At 44.1% G+C, this 15,797-nt stretch overlaps 1 protein-coding gene across 1 annotated transcript; it reads right to left on the bottom strand.

Moving 5' to 3' along the window:
- Positions 1 to 3,140: 3,140 nt before the first annotated feature.
- ALG5 (ALG5 dolichyl-phosphate beta-glucosyltransferase) lies at positions 3,141 to 14,853 on the bottom strand. Its single transcript, XM_083420776.1, is given in 11 exon segments — positions 3,141 to 4,042; positions 5,148 to 5,233; positions 5,982 to 6,133; positions 7,087 to 7,146; positions 9,405 to 9,518; positions 10,750 to 10,842; positions 12,227 to 12,295; positions 12,436 to 12,482; positions 12,611 to 12,782; positions 14,672 to 14,772; positions 14,775 to 14,853. Coding segments are annotated over 11 exon segments (1,071 nt in total). The 5' UTR covers positions 14,839 to 14,853; the 3' UTR covers positions 3,141 to 3,929.
- Between the last annotated feature and the right edge of the window lie 944 nt (positions 14,854 to 15,797).

A 15,797-nucleotide genomic window follows, 5' to 3' on the forward strand; every position in this document is an offset into this window, starting at 1 on the left:
CTGCCCGTCCGGCACTTTCCGCCGTCATTTGGCTGAGGCGGGTAGCGACTCGGCTGGTGCCGGCGATGGAAGCGTCGTCAGTGCGATATACATTTACCTATATGTTGCACCATAGGCACACGCTTGAAAGCAACGCTGTGTCCTCCCTCCCCCAAAGCCGCTCACTCACGGGTGCCCCGTCGCTTAAGCGGTTGCTACGCAACTACTGGAATAAAATACTCCTATACAGTGGTATGGTACCTCGGGTTACATACGCTTCAGGTTATAGACTCCGCTAACCCAGAAATAGTGCTTCAGGTTAAGAACTTTGCTTCAGGATGAGAACAGAAATCGCGCGGCGGCGGGAGGCCCCATTAGCTAAAGTGGTGCTTCAGGTTAAGAACAGTTTCAGGTTAAGAACGGACCTCCTAATTAAGTACTTAACCCGAGGTACCACTGTATGTGGTGTGTCTTGGGAGAAAAGCAATGACAAACCTAGACAGCATCTTAAAAAGCAGAGACATCACCTTGCCAACAAAGGTCCGTAGTTAAAGCTATGGTTTTCCCAGTAGTGATGTATGGAAGTGAGAGCTGGACCATAAAGAAGGCTGATCACCGAAGAATTGATGCTTTTGAATTATGGTGCTGGAGGAGACTCTTGAGAATCCCATGGACTGCAAGAAGGTCAAACCTATCCATTCTGAAGGAAATCAGCCCTGAGTGCTCACTGGAAGGACAGATCCTGAAGCTGAGACTCCAATACTTTGGCCACCTCATGAGAAGAGAAGACTCCCTGGAAAAGACCCTGATGTTGGGAAAGATGGAGGGCACCAGGAGAAGGGGACGACAGAGGACGAGATGGTTGGACAGTGTTCTCGAAGCTACCAACATGAGTTTGACCAAACTGCTGGAGGCAGTGGAAGACAGGAGTGCCTGGCGTGCTCTGGTCCATGGGGTCATGAAGAGCCGGACACGACTAAACAACAACATCATCATCATATGTGGTGTGTGGGTGGGTGTAAAATTCCATGCACAAACGCGTGCGCGTTCACACACAAAAATAGGATCCTATGGAATGCGCCTATAGACACTAGACACACAAAGAAACAGAGCAATAGGTTCCTATGGGATGCTACTACACTCACACACACACGGTTCACACTTTTTGGATTTGTTAAGCAAAGGTGCAGGTCTCCATTCACCCTACCTTGTTCTTCCGCCCACAGAATTTTAGCTTTAGGATTAAAAGGTGTATTGGCTTTCTGAGACATGCTGTCAATTTAATTTATGAGGGCAAATGTTGATATTTTGATCCCTGCATCTCAAAGTCGCTATGTAACAGTTTTGAAAACTGTGTTCACACACACAGTCTCTGCAGTAAAGTCTTGTAGGATCATTATGCAACTTCTTTCATGCTCCAGGTCCCCTTTATTCCTTTCGTTAAGCTTTTCTGTAGTTATAGAAGGCAATTAATTTTGTCATCTCATGGTGGGGCATCAACTTTAGGTTTAGACTCAATACTTGTATGTGCACACTCAATGTCTGTGAGAGAGATTAGCATGAGGTATAAAGTCTCCCCCCACCCCCAACAAAGAGAGTAAATAAGCTCTTAAAAGAGTGGCTGGGGCAAACCAGCCAGATGGCAAGGTGTAAATAATAAAATTATAATTATTAAAACTGTCTAGGTAGTCCTTTCAGGCCACAGATGCAACACTCAAGGTTCTACTGGTCGTCAATCCCGAGGGCTGGCTATTTTGGCGTACTAATTATGCTTTTAATTCATTTTTTCTTCTTGTGCCACGTCAAGATCTAGTGCCTCAGTGGGTTTTTTCAGTATCGGTTAGGGTCCAGAACACTTAATCTCACTTCTTAGGTAGGCGTTTGTGAAGCATTGTGGTTTGGGCAGCTGAGAGGTATGCTTGCTCAGCGCTAGCTGTGGAGCGGCAGAGGGCATGCGCAGTCCCTATGGGCGCCACTCTTGCCGCGTCCGTATGGGTTGCCTCTTGCATGGCGACTGTATGGGCTGCCGCCTGTGCGCAGTCCGTACAGTCGCCGTGGAAGCGGAAGCCCGTACGGCTGCTGCGCGCGAGTGGCAGCCCGTATGGACTGTGCATGTGCAGCAACTCATATGGTCACCACACATGCGCAGTCCATACAGGATGCTGCTTGCACGGCATCCGTATGGGATGCCGCACATGCGCAGTCCATACGGGCTGCGCCGCCCTGGGTGCTGGAGAGGGTTCCTCTGCCACTGGCTGTGGTGTAAACCACTGAGCCTTGGGCTCGCAGGTTGGAAGGTCAGAGGTTCGAATCCACGCAACGGGGTGAGCTCCCGTTGCTCTGTCCCAGCTGCTGCCAACCTAGCAGTTCGAAAGCATGTCAAAGTGCAAGTAGATAAATAGGTACCACTCTGGCGGGAAGGCAAACGGCGTTTCCGTGCACTGCTCTGGTTCGCCAGAAGTGGTTTAGTCATGCTGGCCACATGACCTGGAAAAACTGTCTGCAGACAAACATCAGCTCCCTCGGCCAGTAAAGCGAGATGAGTGCAGCAACCCCAGAGTCATCTGTGACTGGACTTAACTGTCAGGGGTCCTTAACTTTAAAAAAAAAACATGCCTAGGATTGCATAGTGATTCTCTGTTAATCCAGCAGCCAGTTTTTAAGAGACTAAAATACAGTGGTACCTTGGCTTACGAACTTAAATCTGTTCGGGAATTCTGTTCCTAAACTGAAACCGTTCTTAAACTGAGATCCGCTTTCCCTAATGAGGCCTCCCACCGCCGGTGCCCTTCCACCGTTTGGATTCTGTTCTTAAGACCAAGGTAAAGTTCGCAAACCAGGACACTACTTCCGGTTTTAAGGGGTTCGTAAACCGAACTGTTTGTAAACAGGACTGTTCTTAAACCAAGGTACCACTGTACTAACATGAGAAATGAAAATATTGATTGGGAATGTCAGTTAACCTTTTGCTTTTCCATGAGGATAAGCTGGTATCAAAATAATGGTATAGAAATATGATGCTGGGCAGGGGGAATTAGGCTTAAAATAAAATGTTCTATTTGTTCAAATGTATCTGTGTATTCTGGTTTGTTCTTTGCAAGCCCTCATAAGCTGTCAGACCTGTGATGGTGGTAGTGGAGACCTCAGTGATCCTCAGACACTTTGACAGCACCATTTTATCTTTAATGTTCCATAATTTAAAGATTATGCCTTGACAATTTGGTGGAATTTTAACATGATAAAAATTACTGTAGAAAACTGATGCCTGTCACACAAACATTTCCTTGTCTTCTGAACTCCTTGGGTTTACTGGAAATCCATTCTAGCTCACAAGTGTACATTTAGAAGAATACATGCTGCTGAATTCAATGAGCAAATGAAATTTGTGCAGAACTCCCCCCAATTAATGTAAAAACGTCTACATCATCCTTGGCAATTCTAGAAATGGATGGTGCCATTCTAAAATGCCAGTGACCAGTTCAAGTACAGAAAGAGACGCCCAAATTAAGTGGTGTGCTGCGGGTACTGAAGACATCTCATACACAAGGTTTTCCCCACTGAAACTGACATCTTGTACATTAATATACAAAGAACAATGCTTTGGCTAACTGCAATGGCAGACTTTAGAATAAAAAAGTAGTCCATGGGATTTTTTAGCACGTATTAATTTCTGCTGTACATTTTGTGAAATAATAATTTGTGAGAATGGAAAATGCTGATACAAAAATAAAAAGATTGATTCCCAGTTGCAAAACTTAAAAAAACCACACCCAACACTTGAAAAGGCTTATTATAGAGGACATCCACATTCTTGGCAATTTTTAAAAAAATAGGCGCAGCACAGAACAACAGTAAGGAAGAATAGTCCCGGCTTTTTCCTTATTTCATACTGTAGAAATAATTCGCTGTGGTTTTTGTATCAAACAACCCATTTGGTAAGTATAAATAACCTAATTAACTTTTCTTGTTTGAAGCTGCCAGGCACCAGTCAGATATCGCAGTCGTATAAAAAGAAGGTCCCTGCCCATCTGCAACCAACTCCAGACTGGAACCAACTTTGAACCTATGGTGATTAAATACAGAAAAAAAATGTAAGCTGTTAAATAGACATATAAGTGTTAGTTGCTTTTTATGGCCAGAAGATGTCAAAGGAGACAATAAGAATGTGTGTGTGTGTGCGTGTGTGTGCGTGTGTGTGTATGCACTGACCCAAACAAAGATGACCAACTTTTATATAGGGCGGTATATAAATTCAATAAAGGATAATAATACAGTGGTGCCTCGCAAGACGAAATTAATTCGTTCCGCGAGTTTTTTCGTTGAGCGAGTTTTTTCGTCTTGCGAAGCACCACTGCATTTAAACACTGACAACGGCGGGGGGGGGGGGGGCGGGGAGAAGCAGGGCAGCTGCCGCAGCCGGTACCTCGGACTCACCCGCGCCTTGTGGCCACCGCGCGACGCGGCTGCTGGAGGGCGGCGGGGCTCAGGAGCGCGACTCTGGCTGCAACGGCTCTCTGAGAGGAGCGCGCGAGGGCGGTGGGCAGCGGCGCGAGGCAGCCGGAAGGTCGGCCGTCAGCTGGAAGGTGGGAGGGAGCCGGAGGAGCGGGGAAGCGAGCGTGCGTGCGTGCAGTGACCGTCACCATGACAGGAGAGGCAGGGCTGTTTCGTCTAGCGAAGCAAGCCCTTAGGAAAATCCGTCTTGTGAAGCACCTCAGAAAACGAAAAACTCTTTAGTCTAGCGAGTTTTTCGTCTTCCGAGGCATTCGTCTTGCGGGGTACCACTGTAAATAATAATATGCATGGATACATGGGGAATAGTGAACGCTCTGCAGCCACTGCTCCACCCGCTGTGAGGTGACTGTACGCTGTCATAGAGAAGACACTACTCAGGGATTCTGGCTGAGTCTGCAGTTTTCCACAGGTACATGGAATGTATTAACATGAAGTATAAATCCTAATAAGAGGTTAAGGGGCAGGAGAGAGCATACAAAACAAGCATTGAATGGAGGCAGCGACCTTCATTTTTTGGTAACTGCCCCATATGGGTTTTGTGGAGACCATATTTAATATTCTGGCATTAAAGGGGAATGTCCAGTCTCCTGGGGAATTGGCCTAACTTCTTTCTAGAATAATCCCTATCGACAGAAAAGTGTTGACGACTGACTGACCTTCAATTTCTGTCCAGTTGACAGCGACCTCTGCTATTGGTATTTTAAAGCACTGAGCTATATACAGAAGTTCCACATCAAATGCCCTGCAAGAGAACAGAATGAATGCTCAGTACTGTGATGAAATCACATATTTTTTATGCTTGTATTACTGAACCACCTTCTGAGCATAACAAAGAACTGGAATAAAACTGATATAGGTATACATGTTGCAACTTGCTATTTTCTCTCTTGTGAAATAAAAAAAACTGAAAAAGCATTTTGGCATATCGGCCTTTCTTCTTCCTCTTCCTTTATAAAGAAGCTAGTATTTATAGGTGTGTTAAAAGAGGGACAATTGCCAATAAAATAAAGGCAGTGCAGACCTATTCCAATTTGCAGTCGCCTGCATGGATATAAGCCTTTTTTTGGTCTTGCTTACATTACATTCAAGTCAGCCTAGGCAAATATTTGCTACTTTTGTGGTACTCTCCTTGCCTCGTCTAATATCTCAGAAATATTCAATTGATTGATGGCGTGATGGGATTTTTAGAAAGAGGGACTTTATAACAGGGTGAATTACTAGCAGTTACAACACACAATGCACAGAAATCAAAATATGACTAACATTGGACATCACATTATATCTCCATAAATAGCCCATTGATAAGGAACTTCACAGATTACAAAAGTAAGAAATCCCACTAAATGTGCAAAAGCTGTGGCATGTGCCTGAAAAGGGGACTCGAGATCCCAGCAATAACATTGCACAGCACGCACTAAGCTCTTGAAAATGCATATATTACTAGCTCCAACTGCCGTTTCCAATCAAATAAGACTGATGGTGATACCTACCAGCGCTCTATGTGAAGGAATGAAAAAGTCCGGGTAGCTGCCTCTCGGGTTAATAGTTTGAAACCACACTGGGTGTCTTTGATTTCCTTAACACAGAGGAACCATACTAGAAAGTGGAATCCATACATGAGAAGTGTACGGAAATAAGACCGCTGCAGAAAAGGTAAGACAGCACAGGAACTAGCTCAGTATGTCCAGTCACTTTATAATGTCAATGTTCATAATGCCTATACATTTTTTTGTGACTTAAGTTTTAAAAGAAATGACAACACAGAATCCATTATAGTTTCAACATGTACAAATAGAAGTGCTGGTACAATATCGACCTGCGGTAACGCTTCTGAATATATTATATCCAACTTTTTAAGTGTTCTTTACTCAAAGGGTGCATGTGAAAGTTTTGCCAACTTATCTTTCACTGATAGCTGCTGCTTACGAGTACAGTGGTACCTCTGGTTACGTACTTAATTCGTTCTGGAGGTCCTTTCTTAACCTGAAACTGTTCTTAACCTGAAGCACCACTTTAGCTAATGGGGCCTCCCGCTGCTACCCCGCCACCGCCGCACGATTTCTGTCCTCATCCTGAAGCAAAGTTCTTAACCCGAGGTACTATTTCTGGGTTAGCAGAGTCTGTAACCTGAAGCGTATGTAACCCGAGGTACCACTGTACAAGCCATTGTTCTAATAAAACACTAGAATAATTTAAAATGGACAAATACAACCCTGCAACTAGCAGAACCAAGCACTAAACTAAAGCCAATTTCAGCTAGTTTTTCCAAGTCCCCAAGTGTTCTCATGTGCATAGTTTCAGACTGCTGTTGCTGAAGATACAGGCAATCAAAAGGAAGCAAGGCCGTGGGAAGTCAACAAGTTCTGATGGTCTACCTAGACAGTCTTCATCTGGAGGACTAGCCTCTACTCCCCCCCCCCAAAAAAAACCCTTGCAGCTCCCAGGGAGGGGAAGGTCTTGTCTAATCTCATATTATTATTATTTTTAAATCACGGAAGTTACAGGGGGCTAGAAGCTGAGCGTAGGAAGGCATGTACTCCACTTCTTCTGACTGCAAAGGACCACCAGCCAAAGAACTAGCAAATGGAAGTTTACCTGTGCTATGGAGTCTTGCTCCAAGTGAGCTCTAGAGCCACAGGCAATAGCCATCTGGTCCTAAAAGGGAAAAAAAAATACATTAACAGTTAAGAAACATACACCAAACCATGCCTCTGCGGCAAGGAATACCTATGAACGCATTCAGCTGATACCTCAACCATGCCCATTGCTGGTAAGGGATAGTTGTGACACCAAGATTCATGCAATCATGGGGTTACCAATTAACATAACATAGAACGAGACCAATAGTGGGTCCAGCAGTCAAGAAGGTGGTTTCTGCATGTGATGTAGAGGGAAGTGAAGGGCAGGTGGGGCTTGTCAACACTGGAAAGGAGCCCATCTTGGTGAAGGAAAACTCTGATCCTAAACCTCTGTTGTCTTTCTGTATACAGTGGTATACCTCAGGTTAAGAACTTAATTCATTCTGGAGGTCCGTTCTTAACCTGAAACTGTTCTTAACCTGAAGCACCACTTTAGCTAATGGGGCCTCCCGCTGCCGCCACTGCATGATTTCTGTTCTCATCCTGAAGCAAAGTTCTTAACCCAAGGTACTATTTCTGGGTTAGCAGAGTCTGTAACCTGAAGCGTCTGTAACCCGAGGTACCACTGTATCTTCGGGAGAAGAAAAGGCTGAGTAAAAAAACCCCTACACAAATTTGGATTGGGGTCCCTAAGACAGCTAGATGGCGCCTTGTACACCTCCTTCCTGGCAACTTCCACAGCCAAGCTGGTGCCAAACGTATTGCTCAGCTTTCCTTTGGACCCCATCAGTGGGGCCAATAGCGGGGTCTTGTCATCTGCACAGCTCAGGACCTCCATACATACTGCCCAGGCTTGCACCCCGGGGGAGGAGACTTCAGTGCTGCTAACACAGTGGTCTGACTTCACCCCCAGAGGCACACTCCACTGTCTCTCAAGACAGACAGATGCCAACTACAAAATCTATAGTGTGGGGCTACTGTAAAATGTGTATATAAACATATAGGTGTGCTTATATATTTATAAGGCAACGCGGGTGGCGCTGTGGGTAAAACCTCAGTGCCTAGGACTTGCCGATCGTATGGTCAGTGGTTTGAATCCCCGTGGCGGGGCGAGCTCCCGTCGTTCGGTCCCAGCTCCTGCCCACCTAGCAGTTCGAAAGCACTCTTAAGTGCAAGGAGATAAATAGGTACCACTTTATAGTGGGAAGGTAAACGGCGTTTCTGTGTGCTGCACTGGTGCTGGCTCGCCAGCTGCAGCTTCGTCACACTGGCCATGTGACCCGGAAGTGTCTTTGGACGGTGCTGGCTCATGGCCTCTAGAGCGAGATGAGCACGCAACGCTAGAGTAGGACACGACTGGCCCGTACGGGCAGGGGTACCTTATATATTTATATAAGGGACGCAGGTGGCGCTGTGGGTTGGCGGTTCGCATCCCCGCGACTTGCCCTGCAAATTCCCCTGCCCTGCCAACCTAGCAGTTCGAAAGCACGAAGTGCAAGTAGATAAATAGGTACCACTCTGGCGGGAAGGTAAATGGCGTTTCCGTGCACTGCTCTGGTTCGCCAGAAGCGGCTTAGTCATGCTGGCCACATGACCCGGAAGCTGTACGCCGGCTCCCTCGGCCAGTAAAGTGAGATGAGCGCCGCAACCCCAGAGTCAGCCACGACTGGATCTAATGGTCAGGGGTCCCTTTACCTTTATATATTTATATAGCTAATAAATCATTTTCTTATTAATTACAGGGGAACTCAAGGAGACTCAAAATTTATGGAATCATGAAGCCTAACACCGACGTATAACTACAAGCAGTGACCGCTTACAGAATAAGCAGAAGTAAAACTGAGCACTTAGCTTGAGCAAGAATCTTAAATAGGAAGTTAGTGAACACAGGGTTTTGGTAAGAAAAGTTTGACAAATGGCTAAATGAGGAACCTGAGGCAGGGCACAGGGTACTGTGTCAGAAGACCAAAACTGTGGATCTGTCTAACAGAACCAGATAAGAGGCAATCGCCAAGAAATAGTTGAAGTCGTAGGGAGTAAGTCAGGGATACCTAATCTGAATGGAGAAAGAAGAAGGAGACACAAATCTCTCCTAGAAGCTGTGTGCTTCAGTCATACTGATTTTGAGTTGGAAATAAGAGTGTTCAACTTTTCTCTGGATTACACCTAAAATTTTAGGGGCTGAAGAACTGCAAGCAGCAAGATCTGCCTATGGTATAAGAAGTACCTTGGCATACAGACATGTAAACAAAGCAGGATTTTAATATATTTTTGAAGGAAGCAGAAAGGAAAAGAAAGGAAATAAAATTAAAATGTGACCGAATGAAAACTCACAGGCCAGGGCTGCAGACTCTCAAGACCCTTTTCTACTTTTTCAATGTCTTCAAATTTTGTGGCTCCATCAGCATCAGCCATGAGTATTTTTTCCCCTCGTGAACTGAACACACCCTGTATGTAAGAATGATCAAAAGTCTTGTATTAGGGCATATTCGGCAAATTATGCTGTGAAACTACAGGACTTCAAATCTCTTTGACAGAGCCACCCCTCCACCTGCATGTATTAGCCTAATTCTTTGCATTTTGAATGTAATATAATAATAACAATAATTTATTATTTATACCCTGCCCATCTGACTGGGTTTCCCCATCCACCTTGGATGGCTTCCAACAGAATATTAAAATACAATAATCTATTAAACATGAAAAGCTTCCCTAAACAGGGCTGCCTTCAGATGTTTTCAAAAAGTCTGGTAGTTGTTTTTCTCTTTCACATCTGGTGGAAGGGCGTTCCACAGGTGCCACTACCGAGAAGGCCCTCTGCCTGCTTCCCTGTAACTTGGCTTCTCGCAGGGAGGGAACCGCCAGAAGGTCCTCGGCACTGGACCTCAATGTCCAGGCAGAATGATGGGGTTGAGACGCTCCTACAGGTATACTGGACCGAGACCGTTTAGGGCTTTAAAGGTCAGCACCAATACTTTGAATTGTGCTCGAAAACATACTGGGAGCCAATGTAGGTCTTTCAAGACCGGTGTTATGTGGTCTCGGCATACTTCAAAGCATTTTGGGTAGGCAGAGAAATCAAATGTAGAACAGCTCAGATGTCAAAGAAATGAAACCTTTATATGTATATCCTTTCAATTCCAGGTTTCTGTTCTGCTTCTTCCCAAGACTCGTGTCAGGAACGGTTTGATATAAATACAAATAGTGTACCAAATGAATTATAGTAATAAAATACAGAGATGCAGATTACTTCATGCCCATCTTATAAAAATGATCACTCTAGGATAAAATGATCACCATGGGCTCTCCTAACATATGGAAATTCATAGAAAATGACCACAGTAAGCCTGCAACTTATGTGGGGGTTAGGCTCTTGGGATTGCACCCAAAGCCAAAACTGCATACAGTCAAACTACATTCAGTTCAATGGTGGATGGGACTGCCAAGGTCTTTTCCCCCAGATGCCCACCCACTTTTTAAATGCCCCCCCCCCAACTGCATAAAGCTGAATGTGCAAAAGTTAAATATGTGCAAGTTGGGGGCATGCTGTATTTGCCAATACTCGGGTTTTTGCAGTATTATTTCAAAATTAACCTAAATGCTCAGTGAAGAAAATGTTTGCTTTCACCAAGAAAATAATTAAGATATTACAGAAAGGAAAACTGCATAAATTCATTACCATTCTAACAGCTCCCCCCTTTCCACGATTCTTCACCAGAGGGAGGACTCTCACTTTGTCGCTACCATATTTTTGGGTATACTTCAGCGCAACCTACAGGGCATGTGCAAATCAGAATAAGAGAACAGCAATCACAAATAGGAACTGAATGTCTCCTTCTCTCCTCATTTATATTAGAAGAAGAAGAAGAAGAAGAGTTTGGATTTGATATCCCGCCTTTCACTCCCTTTAAGGAGTCTCAAAGCAGCTAACATTCTCCTTTCCCTTCCTCCCCCACAACAAACACTCTGTGAGGTGAGTGGGGCTGAGAGACTTCAAAGAAGTGTGACTGGCCCAAGGTCACCCAGCAGCTGCATGTGGAGGAGCGGAGACGCGAACCCGGTTCCCCAGATTACGAGACTACCGCTCTTAACAACTACACCACACTGGCTCTCCACAACAAAGCCTACATTAAATATGAATAAATATTCCAATGCACAAGTGTGCTTAAAAGAATGTGAGGCTAGACAGATACGTGGAGTTCTCTTCCCTTTCCCATGCCAAATGTCTCACTTTCAGTTCAATTTTATCCTCACTAGAGTTGAAAACAAAAATTATATTTCCCCGACTGGGAACATATAAAATAGGTAAGTAGATATTTGTGTAACACCTTCTACTATCAGTGCTCATATATAGGATTTGTATATTCAGTTCTTAGACCGATCAGGGGGGAAAGTGTCCTTTGGTAGAACTTGAAGAGAGGAAAGTGTATGAAAAATATTATGTTATTGACGTAACAAGAATAATGTGTTTTGATAATGTGGGATGGGACATAAAGAGAAAAGAAAGAGGATGGCAGTATAGCCCAAGCATTGAGCATGTTGTGGTGTAGAAAATAATTGTATCTGTTTAGTGAAAGGGAAGAGAAGAAGAAAAGCCTCTACTTTTTTTAAAAATAAGCTTTTTCATGTATAAAGACAGAGGCGGCATAAATTCAATATCACAGACCATGGCACTAGCCCAGCTTTGAAGGGGTGTAATGCTGGTATTAATCTTTTGAAAATGGTGACCCTTTATAAGCAGCAAAGCAACCTGGAGAAGTCTCTAATAACAGTTATTTTAAGGAAACCAAATTCACATCTGTGGTTAGTCATATCTGCATAAATAGGACACGTTTATCAAGGTGAAACCAGACAGCTCAAGTATTTCTTTATTAATCCATTTCAAATTATTATTTAATTATTAATTTTCTCAGAATTTGTACTCGAGGCACCTTAAGTACAAATTCACAGAAATCTAATGGGGATTTTTATATATATAAGCACATAAATAGCTAGTGTCATCCCCTTGAGGGGCAGCCTCAAATGTAAACTGCCTTGAGTCAGTCCCTCAAAATCGTAATCACGAAAACAGAAAATATGAACTTCTGTTTATGTCCTACCTTTTGCTGGCACTGTCAATATATTTAGGATCGGCGAGTCATAAATATGTCTCCTACCTTTGTGGTTTGATCTCTGCTGCCGTCATCAACTACTATGACCTCATATGTGAATGCAGGATCTTGCCTCTGGAAAGGAAACACAGATCTTGTGCATTTGTCTTAGCATCATATGTTCTCTTACCACGATGACTAGAACAGGAGCAAAATGATATTTTTATCTCATGGTTATTAAATATTGCAATTAAATGTGATTTTTTAAAAAATACCTGTCTCTTCTCTAGGTAGTCCAAAGCTTCATTCAGCATCGATGGTACTGTAAGAAAAAGAAGGAAATAAAACCACAGATCTGGTTTGAGTAACGCTGAACAGGTAAAATTAAAAAAGGTAGACAACATTCAATTGTTATACATGCACAAAAGGAAAACTAGGACTTATTCTTACACCGTTCTTCCTCATTATATGAAGGCACAACTACAGAAAGGTCTCGTGTTGGGGGATCATGGATGCTGGGCACAAGTTCCTTCTCATTTTCAGCATTCAAAAAGTATTTTTCATCCTCGTGTCGATTAAGGTTTGGAACTTTTGTTGCAGTTATGTGGGCAACGACAGCAATCTGGGAGGGGGGAAAGAAGATTTCCAGTTAAGAGTTATAGAATATTTACACAATAGCATTCTGCAGAGAGAAAATAATTCCTCTTAAAATTAGGAAGGGTGAAGCTGCAATAGCCAAGTACCTATCACTATCAAAAGGAATACAATTGGCAAGCAAGGGTTTTGTGGGGGAAGAAACTGCTTTCTGCACAATATGTAAGAAGCTATTGCAACTCAGCATTTTTGAGCTCTTACAACAGTTGCATTAGTGCCTCTTGCTATTGCACAAAAGTAACTTGGTGTAGACACGACGTGTAAAATTAGATCAGACCCTCACAATTTCTGAGCTCCTGCTTTGCTGTCTGCCTGGAACTTAAGTATTTTTTTCTTTGTGGCCTGTTTCCTTTAAATTGCATGAAATAACGAGAAAGCCTTTATGCTACATTTTCAAATCCTAGGGCTCCAATCAGCTGACTGGCATCTACCTACAGACAGCAAGCACAGATTCCTGTCAGTCATTTGGGAAAGATTCAGTTGCCAAGAGAAAAGTTGGGAAAGAAGAAACTACAATATACTCATAGCCCAGTCAAGTTGGGTTTATTGAGGAGAGGAAGAAAGCAAAAGAGGTTGAAGTTAATTTATAGCAGGTTCCCATTAAAAGAACACTGGGATAAAGGCTAGGTGGGCACAGATTCAGATTCCTGTGGAGACTTTTCATGGCTATTGACCTCCTCCACACAATAGTAATAAAAGCAGGAATTATCTGGCCTGCTATCAAAAAATAATAAGACCAGCATGTCAAAGCACAATATAAAATATAGGAGATTATATTGGTAAGGGGTGGGGAGCATTTCAATTACTGGTCTCCAGTGGCGCAATAGGTCAATGTCTGGCTGCTAACCAGAAGGCTAGTGGTGAGAACCCACCCCATGGATGGCTGTGGGCAGGATTGCTGGGTTGTAGGGGGTGGCCTAGATGGCCCTTGGGTTCTCTTCCATCTCTACAGTTCTGTCATGTATCATCTAGTTGAACATAGAAACATAGACTTCTACTGCAGGAGATCCTTAATCTGAGGGTCGTGGGTCTGAAAGATTCCTAAACTGCAAGGGGTTGGAGTATATGACCCTCGTGGGTCCCTTCTGACTCTACAACTCTGATTCTAATCAAATTCTGAAGGTGGCCCTGATATTATTTACTGATTCATTTAATACAATTTTTACATTATAAATGTTTTACACACCAAAACTGGGCAGAGCACGAGACTCTTAATCTCAGGGCTGTGGATTCGAGCCCCAAACTGGGCGAAAGATTCTTTCATCGCAGGACTAGATGATCCTTGTGGTCCCTTCCAGTTCTACAATACAGTGGTACCTTGGGTTAAGTACTTAATTTGTTCCGGAGGTCCGTTCTTAACCTGAAACTGTTCTTAACCTGAAGCACCACTTTAGCTAATGGGGCCTCCCGCTGCCACCGCACCGCCGGAGCCCGATTTCTGTTCTTATCCTGAAGCAAAGTTCTTAACCTGAAGCACTATTTCTGGCTTAGTGGAGTGTGTAACCTGAAGCGTATGTAACCCGAGGTACCACTGTACTGCGATCCAATGCTTGTGAAACAACAACAAACAACAACAAAACCCCTCAAAGCGAAATGCAAACAGCCCTCCTTTGGGGTCACTGCTGTTTTACAGGCTCCAGCCGCTTAAATCCCATATAAAGAGGAGTCGTGAGCTGCAGGGCCTGGGGATGCCAAGCGCCACAGTCATGAGACGGGGCTACTCGGCAGTCAGTGAACGGCACTCTGCGCGAGCTCAGAGGTCCTCTTGCTTGGGAGGGGGATGATGGAGAGGGATGGAAAGAAGACCAGGCTGGGGAAAGCTCCAGGACTAGAACCCCGCGCCCCGTCCCCCCTCACCACGACCAGCCCCGAGACCGCCAGAGCCACGGACGCTTCAGCCAGCCAAAGCAGCTCCATCGCCCTTGCGCCGCCGCCGCCGCCGGCAGAGACTCGCAGCCAGAGACACGGAGGCGGAAGTGGAAAAGGACCAGAAGGGAGACAGAGCGCTGGGCTGTCGCCAGCATTTCCGGAGGCACGTCGAGCGTTGCTATTGGTCGACACCAAGGCCCTCCTAGACCTATAACGTGTAGATGCGTGGACAGAGGCGGACTTGGAAGTCGACTTTGGAATCGACTTTTGGAACCAGGGGATTTCAAGACTTTACAGGGAGGGCGGCTATTGTTCTGTTCTTTTTCGTTTCTTATTAAGATATGTATTTTGTGTTTTCCATTTTGCGATTTTGTGCTTGTAAACCTCCCCGTGATCTTCGGATGATGGGAGGTATATTATAAAATAATAACAATAACAACAGCAGCAAGAACAAATAATTACAATTAATACTTATAATTAATAATATAACAATGGCGTCCAAATTAGGGTTCAGTTTGGGATCTGAAGCACACTTAAAAGTGTTATTATCACTATTGGTATTAATTATCTGTAAACCGCCTTGAGTACCTGTCGGAGGAGAAAGGCGGGGCATAACTTAATAAAAAAAAAAATAGTTTTCCGCACTTCACCCGAAGATTTTCATGTATGCTGCGAGCTGACTGGTTTTTGCATAGGGAATTGACAGTGAACCCAAAGCCCCACCTCTTATAAAATCATTTCAGCGCATGACCACGACTTATATGCAATAATATAATAATATAATATAATAATTATATATATTAAGGTCTTAGAAATGATCGTTCAGTCTGTTCCGTTTGTTTTTAAACTGACTATTGTTTGTTTTACGATAAAGTTTCATTGCTCCGGGGGGAGAGGGAGAGTGGGTTGCTTCGCTGTCATTAATTTGATCTGCATTTCTCTGCTGGTTTATGATGGGCGCCTCTCGCTTCCACGCTGAGTTGAAGAAGAAGAAGCCTTCCAACGCAAACCCGGAAGCTCCATACCCAGACGGTGAGATGACCTACTCTTGATTTTTTTTAAAAAAATATTTATGTTTTGTGAGAGGCTGATGGCCAACGACAGCTTCCCGTCC

Source organism: Podarcis tiliguerta, assembly GCF_965153285.1.
Source record: "Podarcis tiliguerta genome assembly, chromosome: 17".
In the NCBI taxonomy this organism is placed as follows: Eukaryota; Metazoa; Chordata; class Lepidosauria; order Squamata; family Lacertidae; genus Podarcis; species Podarcis tiliguerta.